Source organism: Lissotriton helveticus, chromosome 10 (genome assembly GCF_964261635.1).
Source record: "Lissotriton helveticus chromosome 10, aLisHel1.1, whole genome shotgun sequence".
NCBI lineage: Eukaryota > Metazoa > Chordata > Amphibia > Caudata > Salamandridae > Lissotriton > Lissotriton helveticus.
The window spans coordinates 227,670,567-227,693,260 of record NC_136071.1 but is presented as its reverse complement, the minus strand read 5'-3'; the positions used below and the strand labels follow the sequence as shown (position 1 = coordinate 227,693,260).

The following is a 22,694-nucleotide window of genomic DNA, read 5'->3' as shown; positions in this document are numbered from 1 at the left end:
GGGTGCTGGATAAGGAAATTAGGGACCCCAGGAGCAGGGTGATGGCAGCAGGCAATTATCCTACTTGTGGCCTTGTCGAAGTGTGTATAGGACATTGGTAAGGGCTTTATTAAAGGGGTGTGAAAGCTCAGAAGGGGCGACTTCCGGCTGAAGCACTTCTGTCAAGACGTTAGTCCTGCCTGCCACTGTGGAGGGTAGCTGAAGATCCAAGATCTTAGCCACCCTGCCCAACACCATAGGGTAAGAGGCTCCCTCCTCCGTAGGCAGAGAGGAGAGGAGAGGAGAGGCCAGGCCAGGCCACCATCCCGGAAGGTGACTAACCCACTGGTCTCTGCTATTTCCTCATACCAGCAGTCCTCATTCTCATCTAAGGGATGCTGGTATCCATAAGGGTTCCCAGACCACTCCCATTCGTCTCCCTCTCCAGGCCTGTTGAATGTAAAAGGCAATGGCTCTGATTCTGAGGGCATGGTCCTGGTAAGTGCCAGAACCAGCATCGAACGATACCGGTCTGGCTTTGAGTCGGAAAATGAGGATAATGGGGATGGTGCTGTCGTGGGGCGTTAGTACTAGAGCAGGCACTGAGGAAGGTCTCTGTCTCACTGGCAGCTACGTCTCCAACATGTGATCCATGTGACCAAACTGCTGCCACAGGTGAACCTGTCCGGGGTCATAAAATTCTTTAAGCTGGGTGGCAGTTGCTCCTAGAATGTCAGGGAAGCGCAGAGCGGACCCTGACGCAGGCTCTGCCGAAGCATGAGGCCTGAAGTGGTGACACTATTGTGCCTCATCAGACGACTGTGACTGGTGGGGCGAAATTAATCACCACTTTGATTTCCCTGGCAACCTCGAAGGTGACGATGATTGCGTGGTGCAGCTCTGTAAATGGTCCCAGGAACAAAGTTCTTAAGCGTGGCAGAGTCGACTAAAGCCAAGCAGCGATGAGCTTGAGGGTTTGGGGAGAGGAGTTGGCCTAATGGCTAGAGTAGTGGACCTCGAATCAGGGGAACTGGGTTCAAGTCTCGGCAATGACGCTGAACATTCTGTGATTCTGGGCAAATCACTTAATCTCCCAGTGCCTAACAAAAATGAATGTGTCCTCATGCAATGCAACTGGTGCTATGTAAATCGCTCTGATACCCGATTCAGGTCAAGTTCACGCTATGTAAAACATGTTTTTGTTTTTTAAATTGCTTCTGTAGTGCCTTTGGGTGCATGGCGCAGCAGTCCTCGCAGGTCTTGGAGCCGTACTCCCTCTTCAAGCACCATAAGCACACCAAGGGGCTTATTTATGGGCCCCTGCATCACTTTTGTGCTGCCGGTGCGTGCCTTTTTGTGATGCACTAGCGATGTAAAAAATGCACCATGTTGCGCCATATTTACAAAGCACTGCGTCTAGGTAGATGTCACTTTGTAAACCCCTGCTCCACATTATACCTGCGCCAAGTAATGTATACAAGGGGGGAGGGTGTGCCGAGAAAGGGTCGTAGAAGAGAAGCAGTAAAATCTATAAGATTTCGCTGCATAAATGCGTAAGACTGACACAGGAACATTTAACATGGGGCTTGCCTATGTGTAATGACCCATTGCTGGAGTTGCATCACTTTTGTGACACACTCCAGCAATACGTCATTTTTGCGCCTACAGATACGTCAGAAATACTGGAGTATCTGTAACTCCTTGCGACATGTTGTGTCATACTGTAAATATGACGCATCATTGGTGTCGCGAGGAGGGTGCAATGAAAAGTGACACATCGCTGTTTTCTCGCAGCGATGCGTAACTTTTCATAAATGAGGCCCCAAGTGTGGGTCCGTCAGAAACATTTGCCTGTGACAGGCACCAAATGGTTTGAAACCAGCCGAAGGTGTGGACAAAAAGTAGAGAAAAAGCCAGTAAAATAAAAAAAGGGTAGCTTTGACTGAATCATGGCTATGTGGCGTGGAAAGGGTAGAACTGATGTCAGAGCACCGGGGTGGCATGATATAGGTACGATGCACATCACGTTTGGTGCAAATGCTGCCAATGAGGCGCTGAATGATGCCACCTACAGGCACGCTGGGGTACTGCTTGAAAACTTCTGGATCCAGTCGTACACCTGGGGATTATTCTAAGGTAAGGAATCTGCGGCTAGAAGTCTATCGGATTTTGAAAATTCTACTAAAAAAGTGCTGGACTCAAATATTTTCTTAAGACCCCTGCACTGCCTTATATGGCTGAAGACTTCCAAGGCTGCCCAGCCTTGATCCCACCTCATGCCTTTTCTTCCACCACCCTACACTTCCTGTCTTATCTGGCTTTCGCATGTGCTTTTACATCACTTTGTCACTTTCTCCCTTTTCTCATCTTTGTCTTCTTCCTCCCTTTCTCTCTCTTGTGCTGGGTCAAGCCTGTTAATAAACAATACGTTTCAGTACCCAGAAATTAGTTTTGGTGCCAACAGCCTTTATTAACTAAGCACTTACATTAGGTTAGGAAGTATTAGTCTTCACATAGCATAATCTTTTACACAAGGATAGCATAATCTTTTACACAAGGTGTTCACAAAGAGTAATTTCTTTGAGACCGATCTGATTTATCTATTCACTCTGTAAAAATCAAACAGCTTTCTAGAAATCCTCCACTCTTTATTCAGACGTAAAGAGGTCATTGCATTATTGGTGTGTGTTTAAGGACGTCTGTGCCTCTGATTAGGCAAAACACTGATTGATCCAAATGGAAATCAGAAACATTATCCAGAAAGAAACTGGTATGCAGGTACAGGACCACCTTTTCTCTGCTACACCTACACCCACACACCTATACACTACACTACACCCACCCACACACCTATACACTACACTACACCCACACACTACCTACACACACCATTTTCAAGCACAAAATGTCCTATTAACTCTAATCAAACAAAACTGATAAAGGAACACGGTCACAAGACCCAGTCAGAAGTACTCCAGTTAAAGAACAAATACTAAGATGGACTTCTCCTTGAGGCTTGAATATGAGACAAATTGGCCTGCACGGAGGGCTCCTGATAGGCTGACCTTGCTTGATTCAAAAGATAAACAGCTGCTTCTTTACACCAGGACAAACCTAAACATCAAACTTAAAATCGTATCCATTTCAATACATAGCAGCAGCAGTTAGATGTTTCTCTGAATAAGTTCGACATGTTCAGATAATGCTCCAGAAGACTTGAATGTTTCTTATGCATGTATTTATTTGAGAGCCTCCAAGATAAACTATACTGGGCTCTGATGCAATAGTGTATCTCTACACCTCACCATAAGGTCTGACTTATGCGATACCCATGGGCCATTTACAGTAAGCAGCTGCCATCACTGAGTCACCCCACTGGAGTGTTATGAAAGTCACATAATGATCTTTTTTAATGATCTTTGGAATTAAGAGGAAAATCAAAGAAAAAGTTAAATTATTCCAGGGAAAGAAAATTAACTCAACGCTTATAACCAACCACCCTCAAATTGGTGAGAAAACGCGTTACCGTCGTTTAAGAAAATGGTCCAGGGTTACACTGCCTACTCCTGATGAATGTTCTGTTTCATGTTAAAAAAATTCTGAGATCCTAAGTTTATCTGAATAGGACTATCAACTTTGTTTTTCCTTACTTCTTTTTGTACATGCCTGAAGGAATTAATACATTAGTTCTTCCTGGTCATATTCATCAGAAGATACTTGAGAGCCAACAGACCTACTTTTAGTTCATTACATTCTTGTTCGGGTTATTCACAATGGCATCCATAATCAACTAGGAACCTATATGACCTCTACAAACTTAATGAGAGGTGGTAGTCTCCTAACTTGTAGTACTTCATCTTCCACCACTGCACAGACTGAACTACCTGTTAGAGACAGTCATTTTGGAATCATAGAGTTTGCCTGCTAAAGAGAATGTACCCTTATCCATTGCTCTGGAATCAGAATCTAGGCTTCCCCGCCCTTCAATGGAGACTGGAAACTGGTCTCTTGAGGAAACACTGTTATGCTGGACTCTGACCCCAATGAAGGAAATTAGTGCTGCCAACTCCTTCCAGTCAACAAAGAATTTCAGTAAATGTATGGGCTTAACCATTTTATTTTCCACAAGGCTCACTGTGTCAATCTGTACGTTCTGGTGTTATTAAGCCAGTTGTCCAGATACACGTGGAAATCAATCCCTAACTTTCAAATGTGTGGTCACTACCCTTTGGGAGGCACCCCTATACTTTCCTGAGCAAGATGATTCAAACAGAAGCACCTTAAACTGAAAGTGCGGACCACCCACCCTACAGCTCAAATATTGTGAGCACTGGGTGGATATAAATGTAAAGTCTTCATTTTCAAGCTCTAAATTGCATGTTCTATCTTCTGGTAGGAGCGCAGGCACTTTCTGAATTGTTATTAGAAACATGCAGACACATTTTCAGTCTAGTATACGTAATTCGCTGTCTCACTGTGGAGTGGTGTGGCTCACTGGTTAGAGACGGCAGACCCGGAAGCAGGAGTCGGCCCGGGACCAGGGTTCAATTCCCGACGCGGCAGGGTCGTGGACCAGGGTCAGCGGACTCGATAATTCTCGCCTCGGTGCCTACTCTAACCAGGGGACCCACTCGGCAACTCTGGGCATTAGCTTGCCTAATCTCCACAACGGCCCCATCAGCGCCGGGGATGCCTGGCTTCACCTTGGGGACTCCCAGTAGGGACCATCCCACAGGGAAAGCCAGGACGGGTTCCCCAGCGGTATACCGCGCCAGGATACTCCGGTAGTAATTGAGCGCGTTACAAAACAGCTTATAACATATAACATAACTAACCGCCTTTCACTGATAGTCCTTGCCCTCTAACCCCTGTCTCACCTTTGTAAAAAATTTACTTTTTGATACCAGTTTACCTACAAGTCCCAATTAATATGAGAAAGTAAGTAGAACTCCCAATGAATGTGAGCTATAAATATTTTGAAGACTACTAAACTGAAGTGTCTATGTACGAGATATGGAATATGTAACTAGATAATGAGCTGTTTGATACTGACGTATGTTTAATAAAAATATTTATTTAAAAAAAAAACTTAAGTGTCTGGTGTCTTAGCTTCAGTCTGGCAATGGGGCTTCAGTTGGAGGCAAAATTAAAACTTCCTGTTTAGCTCTAATCAAAAGGTACAAAACAGAGCCATGCATCTGAATCTATCCGATCCAAAATAGCTGAGCTTGTCATCCAGCTTTAAAATAATTAAATAAAATAACGCACCATTGAGCGCTCTTTCTGAGTACCAAGGAAGAAGCTGTGCAAGGCCATCTTGGCAAAAAATTATGACAATTAACATCAGTCTAGAATTCCAGAAAGCAATAAAGACCTGGTTGTTTCCTAAAACAGGACACCCTAGCAAAGGTTACAGCATCTGACAGCAGGCATACACAAACTACGATACTACGCTCACTCATTTTCGCAGTCACAATCACACATAAGCACTGCCGCAAGCCAGCTTCAACACAAACTGGAGCACAAGGCAGAACCTCTAACCTCACATAAAACATAATACCCTTAGTCAACAGCACAAACCAGCACTTTCTAACCGTACATCATAAACCGAACAGCTATTTATTCGACCACCCAAAAGCTCAACGTGGTGTTGTGAGCGAATGGATAATGCAACACAATGCTACAACACAATACAAAACAATATTAAGGTAGTTGCACTAAAATATAATGTTTCCTAAACCCGGCAAGCTACAACTATCAATTTGTGTAACAATGTTCACGTCAGTTGATTTATGTAGGGGCTGGATAAAATGGCCCCGGCTTAGTTGGCTCTTGAAGTGAGGCCCTTGAACGGTTGAAACAGCAGCAAGAGGTGCAGTGGGGCCCTTTATCCCTCCTGGGCCCATATATTATGCACACTGGCCTTTTTAAAGCATGGCTAAGACTGAATGTTCTTATAGCAGTCCTAAAAGAAACTCCAAATATTTGATCCACGGAATTTCAATTTTTTTCAGCTTAGATATTCAAGAATTAGAATGTATTACATACTCTCCAAGAAAAGATTTGCAGATCAAGGGAACTCTTATTTAAGGATGAGCGTGGAGGAGATAGGTGTACCTACCTGGCAGGCCTTCAGGCTTAGTTTGATTTCCACCTGGCTCGTTTGTGTCCCCACCCACATGTACACCTAAAAGGAAGAGAAGAGTATCACTTAAATGGAGTTTAAAACAAACTACTTAGCATACAGGGATCAGGCAATAAAACGTTTATGTTATTTCAAAGAATAAACAAATGTACTTATTACGATTGCTCAGAAACCATTTCACCAACCTATTTACATTTTTTGGCAAGCTGACTATCATTTCATATTTGGTTTAAGCTCATTCATGGAATCTTTCTTTCAAAACTTCCTTCCACATGCTATATGTAAGTGTGAATGTAACTGGTCTGCAAAATATGTGCGTTTTCAACAATGTTTGGGGAGATTATTTTTCTTTTCATGCCCTTCCCTCCTCATGTCATTCTAAAGGGAGGGGTTTCACTTTTACAAAAAAAATGCCTTTCTGGGGTTATCTTCCAACAGCCCATTTCCTTTATCTACTGCTCTTCTTCCCTCCCCCTTTCATTCTCTCTCTCCCCCTCCTTGGCCGCGACTGTTTTGGGGAGGAACACCCCCCAATCGACATCTCCCTCCCATACACCCACCCACACATAGCTTATTTCACTCCTCATACTGTACCTTTTTTGTCTTTTAACCCCCTTCCACTATCTCCTTACCTTTTTTCTGCTTTAATACATCTTTCCTACCAAGGATCTACTATAATATAAGGCGCAAACATATCAACCCCTTAAGGGTTTCAAAGCACTGGAGGCCGTTGGGGAGATTAAGTGAGCTATTGCCCAGAGTCACATGATGCTGAGCTGAGCTGCCACCAGTGATCGAACCGTGAGTTCCGTGCCCCGGAGTTAGCGCTCTGGCCGCTGAGCCACACCTCTACTGTAAGGCCATATTTTCTTGTTTTTGGGCAACTATTTTTTTATGTGTTCTTAGGGTTTTCTGTCCCCATTATTTCCTACCAAAAGAAATTTCCATTAATTTGTTTTCCACTATAAGACTTTTCAATTATTTAGATCCTCAGAAAAGTGCTTCTATAAATGTAGATACTACAAAATACAAATATATTTATCTGTGACAAAGTGGAAGCACCGACGAATGAAAGACATCACAGTGAGTACATCACAGCATGAAAAAGTACAATATAACTTTAGGAAAACACAATGCTCAATTGCTCTAAACCACGAATACTGACAGTGGCCAGATAGCAATACTTGGTTATAATACATAATTATTACAGGAGTAGTTAAGTAAAAACAAAAAAAGCTTGTGATTTTATATTGGAATTTTCCTGCTAGTAACAAGCATTGGCAAAGCCATTAGGTCTGGTCTTTGTCAATGTTTTTTAGCCATGCTGCATCGCATCCAGGATGCGGTGCAGCATGGTTAAAATAAAAAAATTAAAAACTCTGATTTGGCTATCCCTATAATTTTGTAGGCACACACACCTGCGCAGGTTTATATATTTTTTTAATTTAGTGATCCGAAAAGGATTGGTAGCTAAAAAAGAAAAAAACGTGCATAAGTGTTTTTTATTTTATTTTTAAAGCTAATGGGTGCAGAAGCAACACAGGGGGAGGGTGGGTGGAAACGCAGTAGTGATATGTGGGAGGGTTGGTGTTTGAATGCCGAAGCAACACAAGAGGGGTCGCAAAAGCTGGATTGGAGGGAATGCAAAAACAACATGGTAGTTGGACAAAACAAAATGCAGGGCATGTGTTGAGAGGTAGCAATGGAGAGAAGTCCACGGACAAGCACTAGAGGGAAGGGACAGGGAAAAGCCGTGACACAGAGCAACACGGAGTGCAGGGCGAGAGATGCACACCAGGGAGCTTCTTAAAAACATGTGCACTCTTATGGAGTACTTAACACAAAAGCAAAAAATATACTGCATGAAAAGTAAGCAGAGGAAGCATAGATGGCAGCCAATCAGAGATTGTAAAAAGGCAATGCATCATGGGAGGGGCAAACACAAGATTGACAAGCTGGGTCATGAATAAGAAGCAAGCAAATAAGAGTGACAAGGAAAGCCAAACAATGGTAAGCAATGGGTGGGCCTTAATGTTCTTGGAAAGCAACAATATGTCTTGCAATAGACACCACATACGTGGTCTAGTAAACTCAACCTAAAAATGAAGTTCTGTGATTTCTCTTAGCCAAATACACAGACAAGCACGGTGCCAAAAATAGGTGATACAGCAGGTAATATTTAATACTAAGTGAATGCAGAATAAGCAAGGTAAGTCTATTCGACTATGTTACAGAGCCCTTACAGATAGTTCTCTTTAAACGTCAAGGGACCACTGGGTTTCTAGTTGGTGCCATAGTGAATCATTTAAGAAAAGCCTACTGTCAAATGTTATCTTTCCAGAAATATAAAATGCTGTTTTGAACCCAAACAATTACTACTTAAAATGTACTACCACTCCTTTGATCAGTGTCATGACAGTGTATTCTATTGTGAGGTTCCTCATTTATCTTCCACCTCTCCTAACGCTCGCTCATTTTCTAGTCCCATTTCCATCTTCCAAAATTAATGATTTCCCCCACCCCATACAAACCCCTATATATACATATTCTCCAAGACCTGCATTGATTGTGGCACTCGATGCATTAGTTCCACCACTTACCATCTGCTTCATTTTGGTGTAATTTGGGTGCTTAGATAAGTGAACAAAATGTGAATCTGAAGTTTGTGGATGCAACAAACGTGTCTTCTATTACACTGTGGTTGCCTAGCTAGTTCCCTAACTTGGGCATAATGATCATTCTTTCTTGTTGTATTTACTGCATCATAATACCCTCTCAGTGCCACAAGCACTCTATAACACTATTAAATAAATATTTTCCACTCTTACTCTGCTTTGAGATCGCCTATTTCTAGGAATCCATGAGGAACTTACGAGTTTATACTTTATTAGAACATTGGAATGTTGAGAGGTCCATTGAAGGCAATGGAGTGCTCAGGGCTTCTAATGGCTGGTAGAAGCCCGGAGCATCAACATTCCAATGTTAGTTCACAGCTGTTGCTGCGAACAAAGGCCTCACAGGCCCAATGAGATTTCAATCTCCTCGGTCTCTGTGAGGCTTTTGTTTTACAAATTAGAACATTCTGCCCAGGCAGGAATGTTCGAATAGCCGTAGAGCCCTCCGTAGTGGGCTCTACCAGTCATTAAAGGCCAACTTCCATGTTGAAGGCCTTCGGCGCAGGCCTTTAATGGCTGGTAGAGCAAGCTACGGCGGGCTCTAAGGCTATAGTCACGCTTTGCTTATGTTGTATCTTAAATCGTCAATTTACCTCAAGAAATAGATGACATTTCTAGCTATACCAGACATTCACTAATAGGCAATGAGGAGTCAACAGAGAGGCATATAGCTGTTAAATAGTCTCTCATTGTTAGACCTGTCAGCCCTAGGGTGGTCTTTCCCTGTTCTTTTCGCCCTTGGCTAATTTTTCCCACCTTCTTTTTGTTGGCCCATAGGTCTTCGGGCACCTTTTCATGGCTAATCCATGTTAGGGTGCAGGTGCTCTCTACTTCAAATATGGCTGCCACTGGCCCCTGCAACTGCAGCGTGGTCTTTTATAGTAGCACCCTAGCTGCCAGGAGCTGGCTGGATCCCCATACAATGTTGCAATGCCAGCCTCCCATCCCCTGTCCATAGGTAGAGAGGGGAAGCTCCTGGAACCTTCCAGAAGAAAGGCGGAGTAGATTTTTGCCGCCTTAGAGAGTGGTCACCTGACCTGGGCATACTTAAGCAAGGGAGGGAACTTTTTTAGTCAGTTGGGGCATCACTGACCTGGGGAACCCACGCAGGAGATTTAGGCAGGAGGGCCTATTTAGGAACTTATGCCACTGGGAGTGACAAGATTTAGGTGCTGCCTCTTAAGCTGAGTGAGGTGTCCTAGACTAGCCCCCTGATCTGGCCCAGCGGTAGGGAACCCCAGGGTCCATCTGCAGTGACTGAGGAAAACTCATCCAGCCTCCAACTCACCCCCCCCCCCCTCTTCAAGAAACCATCACCTAAGGGCGCAGAACCATCCAAGCGCCAAGAAGACTACTTGCTTTACCCAGAGACTGCTGGGGGATCGACCAGGTACTGGACTGTGCTTCCCTGCGCACCCCCCTGCCTGCAGTGGGCCCACCTTGCCCCACCTGTCTCCCCCCTGACTGAGCTGCTCTGCTGTCCATTCTGCCTGCAGTCCCTGTTGAACTGTGTGAAAAGTGCTATATCCTGCTCCCCCTGTCCAGCGCTGTATCCAAGACTGTCTGTCCTGTTGAGGGTGCCTTCCTTGCCCTGCCTGCAACGAGCGCTGGATTGCCGTGGGAGCTGTGAAATCCCCTCGGCGCTGGGTTTCCCCCCCCCCCCCGAGGAGCACCGTAGCGCCCCCTTCGAGCGCTTACCTGTAGCGCCTAGTGAAGCGCCGAAATTGCCCCCAAACGGCCCTCGGTGCCAGGAGAGGGCCGCCGCTGTGTGCGCGTGGGCCGTGCCCGGCCCGAGACTCTGCCTTCTTTGCGCCGGCCTCCGGAGCCCTGTGGAGGTCGCCGCCGCGAACATCGACCCGGCTGGGTCATGGCTGGAGGCCCGTGTCCCCGGGCCTAGCCGAATCCTGTCAGAGCCGAATCCAGTCAAGCCGCGGTAGGCCTGAAGCCATTGCGCGCCCCACGTGACCGGGGAGCTCCTCCGTCCCGCCCCTAAGCGCCGCGCAGCCATTGGACCTGGTTGGCGCGCCCTCGAGGCGGGCGTCCTGATTGGTTGTGACAGCCCCGGCCCCTGCCCTGATTGGTCCCCGGGCCGTAGCTGTGTGAGGAGGCCCGGGGAAAGCCTGGTCTCGTCGCGGAGGGGGCCGTGAAGCAGGAAAGCCCCCTCCGGTTTCCCCCACAAGAGAAGTCCCTAGTTCCCGGCGCCGGTGCCCCACACTGGCTTCCTGCACCGCCCTGGGCCGCGAGAGTCTCCAGAGGGACCGGAGCCACTCCGCCTGCCCCCCTTCGCCTGCTAGGCCTGCCAGATGGCCGAAGCCCCCCCATCCCACAGCGTACCATCGCAAGGGCCCCGGAGGGCCGAAAACCCAAGGTAACCCCCAGGGGAGGAGGGCGGAAGGCCGGTATTTGGCCCCGAGTTCGCCCCTTCCCCGGGGAACTCTGTGACTGGGCCCTGTTGGCCCCATTGAGCCTCAAGTAGTCGTGAGGCCTGATTTAAACATCAGGAGTGCTGGGGGCCAAATAACTGTCCATGCCTGGAGAGCAGGCTACTCTGAATTAACTGTTTCCGGCCCCTTGGTAACAAGATCGGTCAGGTCATTGACTGTTGGTGCTTGGTGGCCGTCTTATGCGGCCTGTATTGCTCATGCCTGCCTAAATGTTTTCAAGCCTGCTGATGAAGTGGTTATCTTTTTCCCTGTACTGAATTTCTTGCAGGGGCGGGCTTCTACAGTTCCTGATGGGGGTTAAACTCTGATTCCTAGGGATTTATTACAGTACTATTTTGATGATCTGACTTTGGTTACTAAACTGTTGATATTTACAAGAGGAAATGTTTATAATTGCTTCCTGAATGCTAGTCCATGGTTGATGAAAGTACCCTCTTAGCCTGCTGAAGAGTATAACGCGACAGGCTGTGTTATTTGAAGTTTTCTGCTTTACTGAAAATATTTAATGAAATGTTTTACCATTTTAAAGGAAATGCTAATGATTTGCTGATGCCCGAATTGCTTTGATCTAAAGCCTACATAAAAGATCTTGATTTTCAAACACAACTACTGGTGTGGTCTCCATTATTGCGCCCACTTCTTGTCTCAGTGGATGAGTGTGTTAAGTAGCTGCTTTACACGTAAGCCCCTGGCCGCCTCCCTGCTCGAGCCAAGCTTCCCCCCGGAGAACTGGTGGTCCCAGTTCTTACACTCATGTACTTTAATGGAAGCCCTCCATTAGAGGTGGAATGATAACATGAACAGCCAATAGCATTCCATAAAAAATACAACTCTGCGCTAAGCCAAGCTGAACTGGCAAATTCTAAAGCCAATGGCTGACGGAGGCTGGTAAAAAAAAAGCCAACGATTGAAAGTATCAGATTCAAGGCCCTATTCTAAGTATATAACAAACAAGCATTGGCAAAGCCAATAGATCTCGCCGATGAGCGGTTTTGGCTTTGAGTCGCGGCGAATATGCAACTGGGATGGGTGTGTTGTGAAGAGCTCTGTGCCATCCTCCCGCCCAACACCATCCTGCTATTCATCGGCCCCTTCTTGGCTAAGCAGGGGCTCTTCAGACCACGCCCAGAACCAACTGGGCCGAATGTGGAACGCTGATATAAGCCTCAGGAGAGTGGTTATAGCCTGTGGCGGGCTGCAGCCTCGTGTGATTTCTCTGCACGGCCAGACTGCAGGAGTACAGCCCTCGTGGCACCGGGCCAAAGTGATCTCTGTCCTCTTCCCGGATGCCTCATAAGACTAACCGTAGCGCCGGTGGAACCACGCTACGGTGTAGTATTCTAGTTTACTATCCATTCTTGTGTAGGTCATTTCCACCACATGCCTTGCTAGTAGAATGTTACAGTATGATGTACTACGGAATGTTGAGTGACTATCAAGAAAAGCCACAGTTATGATGGGGCTGAGCAGCATGCTGGCTGCTCCTGGTGGGGCTCATCTACTTATCTTCAATAAACCATCTTGAACAATATCTCTATGTGTGAACCTCTTCACTACAAACAGCAACAGTGGGCCTTGAAACTAACTGACAGCCGGTGCTGAACTGCAGGTGAGGGCTCCACAAGCTCTTATTCCCCCCCGGCAGCTTGACAGAAAGAGGCCTGTGGAGTGATGCCTTAAATAATCCCAGACCCTCCTTGCAACATCTCCTCGCCCCCAGACAGAGCAGTAGTGGGGGGACCCACCAACACCGACAAGGGGGTACAGTCACTACCCAGGGTCTGGATCACTCCCCCTCCCCATACCTGCCAACTTGAAGAACAAGCTCACTGAGTGAGGAGGGGGCGAGTTTTGAAAGGGGTAGGACCGCGTGCCGGGAAATACATACGAGGCACTTTTGAACCCCACCCGCCCCCAAGCCCCCTTCCCCTCCAAAATATTTTTAAAAAACCTTGCTTGTGCCAATGACCTGGGTTGTAGTCAAACTCTTTAATGGACGTCAGCAGTACAAGGCCTCGGAAAACGAGCTGGAAAACCACTATTTACAGTGTTTTTCAGCTCATTGTCCCTGCCACCTTGTGATATCGGCTCCTCCTCGGGAGACCGTGTGATAGGAGCCGATATCGTGTGTCTCACAGTGGCACTGTGTGAGTTGGCAGGTATGCCTCACCCACACTTTTAAGAGCCCGCAGGGAAGAGAGGTCTCCTCACTACATCGGAACCTGCTTCTGGCGACCATCAAAACCATAGGAGGACTCACAGGGAGGCATGTGAACACTCTTGAGGAAGCAGAGCAATGTTCAGCACATCAATAACAGAGTGACAAGCCATGTGGTATGGGGACTTTCCTGGTCACTCTTCAGGTGCCCCCCCCTTAACCCTGGCAAGACTTTGTGGTACTTGACTGGCTAAGAGATTATTTGAAATGAACTAGGGTGGGAGCTAGAGCCACTCCCTCTGCGCAGGCGATCTAGCAGCTATGGTTAGGCAGCGTTACCCGAAAGGGGGCTCTGAAAGTGGTGGGAAGAGTGGCAAATGTCTTGCCTCACGGTCGTCAGCTCTGCAGGGGGGGGCGGGGGAGACAAATGACATTGTTGCTCATGCCATGCCCACACCTATGGAAAGGTTTGATGAAAGCTTACGTTAAGCAGCGTTGCTCGATAGGGGGCTCTGAAAGTGGTGGGGAGGGAGGCAAATGTCTTGCTTCCCGGTCGTCAGCTCTTCAAGGGGGGGAGGGACATGGATGACATTGTTGCTCACACTATGCCCAGACCTACAGAAACGTTTGATGAATGTTTACAGGCCATTGAAGAAGTCGATGCCACGCTGTACAAGACGTTAAAAGCCTTGACAATCAAAATGGGCCTCCTGAAAGCCAACCACACCAAACTGCGGGATAGTGTCAAACAAACAATTCTGCATTGGCAGTAAAGCGACCATCAATGATAGATATGCAGGCCTAACTAGAAGCCCTCCAAACACAAGTGACATTGTTACCCAAGAAAGCGGACTACGCAGAGGGCAGATTGTGCCGCTCCAACAATGTCAGCGTAGTGGAGCTTCCGGAGGGAGAGGAGGGCCCCAACATGGACCTTTTTCTTGACGACTAGTTGCTCAATGCCATGCTAGGAGGGAAGCGGTCCTCCTTTTCAGTTCAGTAGGCCCATAGGGTGCCTGGTAGGGAACCTCTTATGGGAGCTCCAACCACGCTGGTGGTGGCACGGCTCTTCAACTATCGAGACCAAGATCATATTTTGCAAGTTGCTCATGCGAAGGGCCACTGGCAGATAGATAACAGCCCAATGAATATCTACCAGGACAACACAGCAGATGTGCAGAGCAGGTGGGGCTCGTTCATGCCAATCAAGCAGAAGCTTTGTCAGTTGTGGCTGCAATACACACTCATGTATCCGTCCAAATTGCATCTCATAGATTCTGGACGTACACTTTTCTTTATGACCCCGGTAGATGCCTGGGAATAGCTGGAGTGCAAGGGAGTCAACTCACAACACGCAACTCGGTGGGATCTGGTGGCCAGCACCAACAGAAGCCCCGGCAACAGAAATATGGAAACCCCAAAGGCAGGCCTACAGAGGAGCAGGCAGCGAGGGAGTGAGCACTAGCAATTGCTCAACTAGAATTTCAACATAGCCAAACTGAGTTTGCTTGACCGCTCTGCGGACTCGCCAGAGAGGGAACTAGCCCACACCTTGGATGATATCCCACCAGAACTCGGGTCAGACCCAATTCTTACTCCAATAACTGCGGACCAAGCGATTTTAACAGAAAGACTATCTTTTTTTTATCTGCAAAATGGGACTGTATGTTTGCATAGGGTGTGGCAACGTAGCTGTATTGTGGGCGAGGCATGGTCACATTATCTTACCACACATGAATTCCACTCCTAGATCCCAATGGACTTTTCTATTCTCGTCGTAAAACGCAGTTTGTATTTGGTCTAGGGCTTGTTCTGGTCATATGAACCTGTGGAAGGGATTTGGGGTTTATGATTGTTTTCTCGTGTGGAAAGACGATAACATGGTGTCGATGGAGAGGGGGTCATGGGAACATCCATGGCTCCACGGGCTGGGGAGCAGACAATATACCCAGCAAGACAATACCAGATTGATTCTCATCCCACATGTAACGTAGTAACCTGGAATGTGCTGGGGTGGTAACACCTAGGTGCCGCCAGCAGGTTCCTGCTTACTTGAAACGCAGACAAATCATATAGCCTACCTCCAAAGAAAACAACATGACAGCTATGGAGCTTCACTAGCTCATTTGCCGCTAGAGAGGCCAGACTGTTGCCACCTCCTATTCGGCAAATGCTAGAGTGGTGGCACCGGTAGTGCCAGTAGTGATCACATGCAAAACGGTAAACCCGGAAGAGTGTCATGCGGTGGTGGAGGGGAGGCTGGATGGTGCCGTGCTATATCCTCCTAACAATGGACAAATACAATTCCTAGGCACCCTAGCCCACACAATTGTACATGATCTAAATGTGCCAAGTATATGGGGAGGGGACTTTAACTGTGTGCACAACACCACTATGGATAGATCCATCACTCTGCTGCACAGCACTTCAGCAGCCCAAACCACCTGCACCTTTGTAGACTGGTTAGGCCACTGTCACCTGCATTGATAAGGGAGACATCATATGCAAGGCAGAGGTGCAGGCAGGAGAGGGCACAGGAAAAGCTTCCCACTCTTAGAGCATACTACAGAGCTCTAGTGGACGCGTTTGGGAAGCTAGATTATATGGAATATGTAGCCAAACTACACGCAAGGGGAGACATAGCAGGTGCACAGTGGCTTGGCTGCTGCGCTCTGATGAGGTAAGACCACAGCTGAATGCTATTAGAACTCAGACCAGAGACATCCTCAATGCATAGGTGGACAATAATACAGTCTTCTTTGATTAATACAGCTCCTTGCACTAGGAGGAGACAAAAGGAGCCTCTATTACAGGATTACCTTAACAGTTTGCCAATTCCATGCATAGATCTCCTCCAGCGTCACTCTCTCCATGAACTGTTATCGGTCGATAAGGTCAAACTTTCGATGGACAAGATGGCACACTATAAAACCCCAGGGACAGGTGGGTTTCCTGTGGGATTTCACTTGACCTACAAGGCAATTGTTGTTCCATGGTTACTCCAAATGTTTAGTCCGCCAAAGACAACAGCTCACTTCCTGCATCCTTGAGAGTGGTCCTCCCTACGTGGGGTTTTGACACACGGAAGGTGCGCTCATACGGACTGCTCTCCCTTCTTAAAACGGATTGCAAGATCCTTGGGAAAATCATTGCAAATCGGTTGTTGCTGTGCCTCAGCACACTGGTACATCACAACCAAAACAGCTTTATCCCAGGGAGAAATACATTTCTCAACCTGTGGCGTCTTTTCCAGCTTATGGAGGAGCACCCCCCGGTGTCGCCCCCATACACGGCGCTCTCCTTAGACATTGAAAAAGCCTTCGACATGCTGTCCTACTTAGAATGGACATGGGGCCCGAGACACAGAAATTGAAAGCTCTCCTGTGCACATAACTGGTTGCCACGGTATGCACGGGCAGAGAAATTTCAGTAACCTTTCGGACGGACAAGGGGCACCAGAGAGGGCTGGCCACTCTCACTAATCATATTTGCCATGGTGTTGTAACCACTGCCAGGATTGTTCAGACGGCAGGGCCCACAGTAGACACGCAGCAGAGGCAGATGCAGACAATGCCCTAATATACCTCAGAAACATACACAGAGACCTACCCCGAGTGATGGAAGTGTTGGATGAGTACAGAACGGTTTCTGCCTTAAAACTAAACTGGGCCAAATCCTGCTTTTCCCCATCAGTAAACTCCCAGCACTAGAGCAAGAGGGACATCACCATTTGAGGGCAATAGGGCAGTATGGCTCCTTTCGATAGCTGTTTACCACTCGGACAAAGTAGTGCAGGTTAATCTGGGGGAGTGAGGGTCAGCATGCATTGCTCCCTGATATTCTGGAAGTCTTTACTGCTCTCCCTAATGGGTAGAGAAGCAGTAGCAAAAATGCTGGTACTGCCTCAGCTGCTCTAACACTTCTCGGTGCTCCCTTGTCCCAACACTTCTTTCAGGAGTAGAATACTGTTCTCTCGGACATGATATGGGGTCCAGGGAGGAAGAGAGTGGCCCTTTATAAACAGTCTGCCCCACTGGAGAGAAGGGGACTGGGGGCCCCTCACTACAAGTTGTACTATGCAGCAGCGCATTTACAGTGACCTATGCGCTGGTGTTGAATATGCCAAATCCTAAACATTTATCTGTCACACCAGCCAAAGGGCCTTGGTATATTAGATTGGCTCATGGATCCTTGGAGAGACACCCAAAACACAGGATGCCTCACTAAAGTAGACAAATGTTTTTGGTGCTGCCGCACACCATACACTCCTATCCTGCCCCTGCGGCTACTCCAGGCATTTCATAGAGTGGTTGACTGCCACAATAAAATATTGTGGACAGAGGCGGACACCAGCGAAATGGGTCCCCCGTATGACCAGAAAACTTTGCTGACCTTCTATGACCTCAGAGAACACTGCATTCTTAAAGAGTTCCAGTTTTTGACCCACAATGCCCTGACAGCTACGACAGGCAATATATGGGGCCCTGACTGTTCAGAACACACCATATCTTTAACATTGCAATAAAAACTGGAGCATGGTGTGGCCAGATGTGTAATTACTCTGCAAGGAGTTGCTGAAATCATAAAGCCTGAATCTACATGCCCTGAGGGATAAATGGGCCCTCTCAATGGAATAGGACCTCACCGATTGACAATGATCCCCAGCGCTGGAGCGGTCCGTAGAGTCTCTAAACCCACAACTGAAATATACGCAATTCAACTACCTATACCAGATATATCTCACCCCCAAGTGACTACACTGTATTACCCCAGGAGTAGCTCCAAAATGCCCACAGTGCATATTCTCAGAAGCATACTTTTTACATATGGTGTGGGCCTACCCGAAGTTTGGACAAAAGCAGTGATGACACGGACGGACATTATGGGCCGACCCCTGCAGGTAGAGCCCTTACACTGTTTGCTGGGTTGACTTCATGAACAAATACGCCACAAAGTTCGTAGACTTTCATTCTATTGAAGTCCTACAGAGCAATGGGTTGGAAAAGACATCAGTCGGGCAGCTGAACAGTGAAAACCAAGGCCTAAATCGGGTGAGGTGTTGAGTCACCAATGTTTTAATGCGATCGAAACGTATAGCACCATTACACCAACAATAACCTTTGCACTTAATAGAGGAAAAAGTATACATAACAAAACAAAGACAATTAGAGAAAAATACTTATTTTACAATCCAGGTCTTGTAATGCTACAGGTTATGTGATCAGATTGATCTTGTTAAATGTCGATCATATTTCTAGCATCCAAGCACCCAACCACTCACTCACCCACCCACCCACCACCTGGCCTAACCACAGTTAACAGAAATAGGAGTTCACTTCCTTGCAATTCAATTCAATTCAATTCAATTCAATTCAAAAGTGCTTTATTCGAGTATTACTCATAAAAGCAAACAAACAAACACATAATAAAAATACAATTAAATTACAGAATCGAATATGACTTAAGCACAGTACATATTAAAAAGACAGTTTAAAATTCATTTCATCCAGTATATATAGACCAAAAGTGCAAAGTTCATATAATAAAAACAGATTAAAACAGATAAGACACCTTCGCATGGGGAACAGAGAGTAGATAATCTAGCAATCACTGTTCAACTAACCAGAGAGTAGTTACCCTACTAGCAATCTCTGCCTAATTACCCACGCCCACCCCAGAAACTTTGCGGTCGCTATTGTAATCCAATTTAAGGAGGTAGTTTTTATTATGCGTAGAGCTACCATGCTACTTTTAGTACCCAGATTTCTAGACATAGGAGCCAACCAAAACACGTCTGGGAACAGAATATGCATAACAAGAAAACAGAAAGTGACCCAACGTTTCCTTTCCTTCCCCGCAGACTGGGCATATAGCTGGGCATCCATCTCTCCATTTTGCAGTTAAATTACATAGAGGTAGAGAGCCAGTTTCCTGTCCATTGGTTTCGTTATTAGATCCCAATAGATTTCATACATGGGAAAAAGCTTTGCTTCAAGAAAAATAACCGTCATAGACCCATGGTTGTTACTAAGAAGACTCCTGTTTTCTACCTGTTCCCAGAAAAGATTTTTTATAAATGTCTTAGATGGGAAGGACGACCCAGTTGGGTCGGACCACAGTTCAGTTAACCCTAGTTCACCTAATGCTGCTTTTAAAGATCTGAACCATCTAATTTTATGAAATCGGTCTGCTTTGATGACATCAGCAAACCCTGCTGCATATTGTGACAACTCAGGGGTGGTCCAGATTCTACGCCAATATAATATTGGACGAAGTTTGCACATTACCGATATTTCTTTCCTACCGAGATCATATCTAAGAGGCAAAAGGGGACTACTCTGTGGGGTGCCTGTTAATTTCCGAAGGAAATTATTTTCTGAGACCTGTAGGTCCTGAAGGTTTTCTTGCCCCCACATCTCAGCCCCATACAAAGCTGAACCTATGGCCTTTGCCTCATATATGATCAAAGGAGGTTTGATTGGTTTAGTCAAAGATTTAAAATGCTCCTTAATGATGGTACCAGCCAGTTGTTTATGTCTTAAGACTGCAATGTTTATATGTTGGTTCCATCTGTTGTCGTTTGAAATATGAATCCCCAGGTAGGTAAAAGAATTTACTACTTCGAGGCAACGCCCACTCATGGTTATTTTAGATTTAAAATTTCTACAGGGATTAAAAGCCATGAGTTTTGTTTTATCTGCGTTTACCTCCAAGCCATGATCGCTACAAAATTTATCAAAAATTACCAATGCCTTTTGGAGACCGCTAGGGGATTTTGATAAAATTAGGGTGTCGTCTGCAAACATTAAAATAGGAACTTTTGCACCTGCAAGGGAGGGAGCATCCACAGACTGGGATTGCATGCGGGCAACAATTCCATTGATAAAAAGAGTAAAGAGTGTTGGTGCCATTGAGCAACCCTGTCGAACTCCTCTGGCGACTGGAAAATCAATGGTATCGTTGCCATAGCCACCCCATTGGATTTTAGCGTAAGTGCCCTCATGGAGTCTCATAATCAAGGTTAAAATAGTCATTGGGACCCCTAAAGCTGCGAGCACCTCCCACAGTTTTGCCCTTGGCACCAGGTCGAATGCAGCCCGTAGGTCAACAAACGCTGCGTACAGGCTGCAACCTCCCAGAACCACGGTCCTCCATTGTATCAATTGAAAACGGAAGACCTGGTCCACAGTGCTAGTTGCTCTGCGAAACCCAGCCAGGAAAGGAGATAAAACATTCAGCTCCTCAGCCCAATCTAACAAATTGTTAATAATTACACGCCCAACAACTTTTTGAACCGTGTCAATTAAGCTAATTGGGCGGTAATTACAAGGTTGGGCACGATCTCCCTTTTTATATACTGGAATAATAACAGCACCACGCCATGATACCGGGATTTCAGCGCCCCTGGCAATATGATTCAATAAAAGGCAGATGTATTTACTCCACCTATCGGTGTCATTTAAAAATACATCCGCAGGGACTCCGTCTATACCCGGGGCTCGGCCAGGGTGAACTGATTTCAGGGCAGACAGTACTTCACTCTGCACAAAGATGTCATCATCTGCATACAGGTAAGTTAGGCTTAAGCTGTTAAAAAATTGGTCCCTGGAGGAGTACTGCTCACTGAAAAATTTAACCCACGCATCATGGGAGACGTTGTTATTGGGAGCTTCTGGGGGCCTATCGTGACCCCATTTGACAATATGCCAGAAGAGTCTAGAATGTTTACGGTCGCTTGCACACTTTAGCTTCTGCCAGTGATCCTCGTCCCATTCTCTTTTAGCCCTTACAATACAATTTTTGTAGTGCTTCCTAGCAGAACGAATCCCATCCAAATTATTACTTTTAATTGCAGCTCCTAGGTTTAATCTTGCCATCCTACAGGCTGGATTATACCATTTTGCTGATTTGAATGGGCAGACCCTCTTATTGTTCGCAGGTTTCAAGAAGAAGCCTTTAACTTCCTTAAAGAGAGTCATATGTGCATTAGTAATGTCCTCGTTGCCCTGGGAACACCCGTCTGCATTCTCCAATGCCATGATGGCCTTGTCTGTCGCTGCACTTATTTTTACAAGGGTCTGCTGATCTGCCTTGACACCTGCCCACCTTAACCTACGCATATTGTTGGATGGAAGAATCATTGGGGGCACAAGTTCATCACAAGGGTTTGAGGTAATTTCATTAAATGTCCACCATTTGTGCGAAACACATAAAGGATCGTGATCGCTTTCTGGCCTGGCTATTACTACCATGTCGTCGACAGATGTCCATAGTGTCATACTACAAATGACATAGTCGATACGACTTTTATTACGCCCGTTATTAAAAGTCATGGCAGGAACACGGTCTGATTTAGTTCGACCATTCAGGGCTCGAAGCCCGTGCTCCAAACACATTGCATTCAAGCCTAATATGTCAGACGTCCAGCGAGTTATTGGTGGAGATTCTAATGTGGGGATGTTCCAGAGCTTATCTTCCTCTGCTCCAAGAGGAGAGTCACCAGTGATAAGGGGTTCGAATGTGCGATTTAAATCGCCTGCAATTAGAATGTTTTTACCTGCAGAATGAGTCTCAAGAAAATTAGAAAGACTCAAAAGAACCTCTGATTTACCTTTACTGCCACCTCTAACATAGATATTATAAATATCTATGGAGATGGATAAATCACTGGTCAATCTGATAAGCTGAATGTCTTTATGGTTAAGCTCCACACATTTTACGATGGTTTTTAGAGACTGCCTGATCCATATAGTAAGACCCCCCATCGGCCGCCCTTTAAGGCCCTTAGTAGCAGGAACATGAAAATTTATATACCCCAGAGCAAAAATAGGGTCACACGCCCAAGTCTCTTGAAAGATACATAGATCATATTTGTTAATGAATCCGAACCAGTCAGCACAATCCATCCTGGAACATAGTCCAGCCACGTTCCAGGACAAGAGCTTCCCTGAGTTTGATGTCGTAAGAGAACAAGGGTTTGTGGTAATCTCATGTCTCTCCCTACCACCAGAGTTCTGAACACTGTTATTTTCATTAGGGGGTGCTACTAAATCCTCATCGGAATTCCCCCGAGTACAATCTTTAGTAACAATGCCAACCCTATCAGTGATACCTCCATCACAAACAGACAAAAACAAAGAGTTACAGCTAGGTGGTTGTCAATCGCAAGCATTCAAGTTCGATAATGCAGAGAAGCGGTTTTCCAACCCCAATCCCCAATCCACTGAAGCAACATCCTTCCTCCCCCTCTTTGTCACAATGTTCCATTTGGTTCGTAAAATACTAGGATTTGG

At 46.2% G+C, this 22,694-nt stretch overlaps 1 protein-coding gene across 2 annotated transcripts in view; it reads right to left on the bottom strand.

The window, feature by feature from the left end:
• The window catches only part of FLII (FLII actin remodeling protein), a 244,281-nt gene that overhangs the window by 11,110 nt on the left and 210,477 nt on the right, over nt 1-22,694 (bottom strand). For both annotated transcript variants that reach the window (XM_078665183.1, XM_078665182.1), the window contains exon 29: nt 6,101-6,166. In XM_078665183.1, the coding sequence (XP_078521309.1) occupies nt 6,101-6,166 (66 nt within the window). The remainder of the gene's footprint in view (nt 1-6,100; nt 6,167-22,694) is intronic.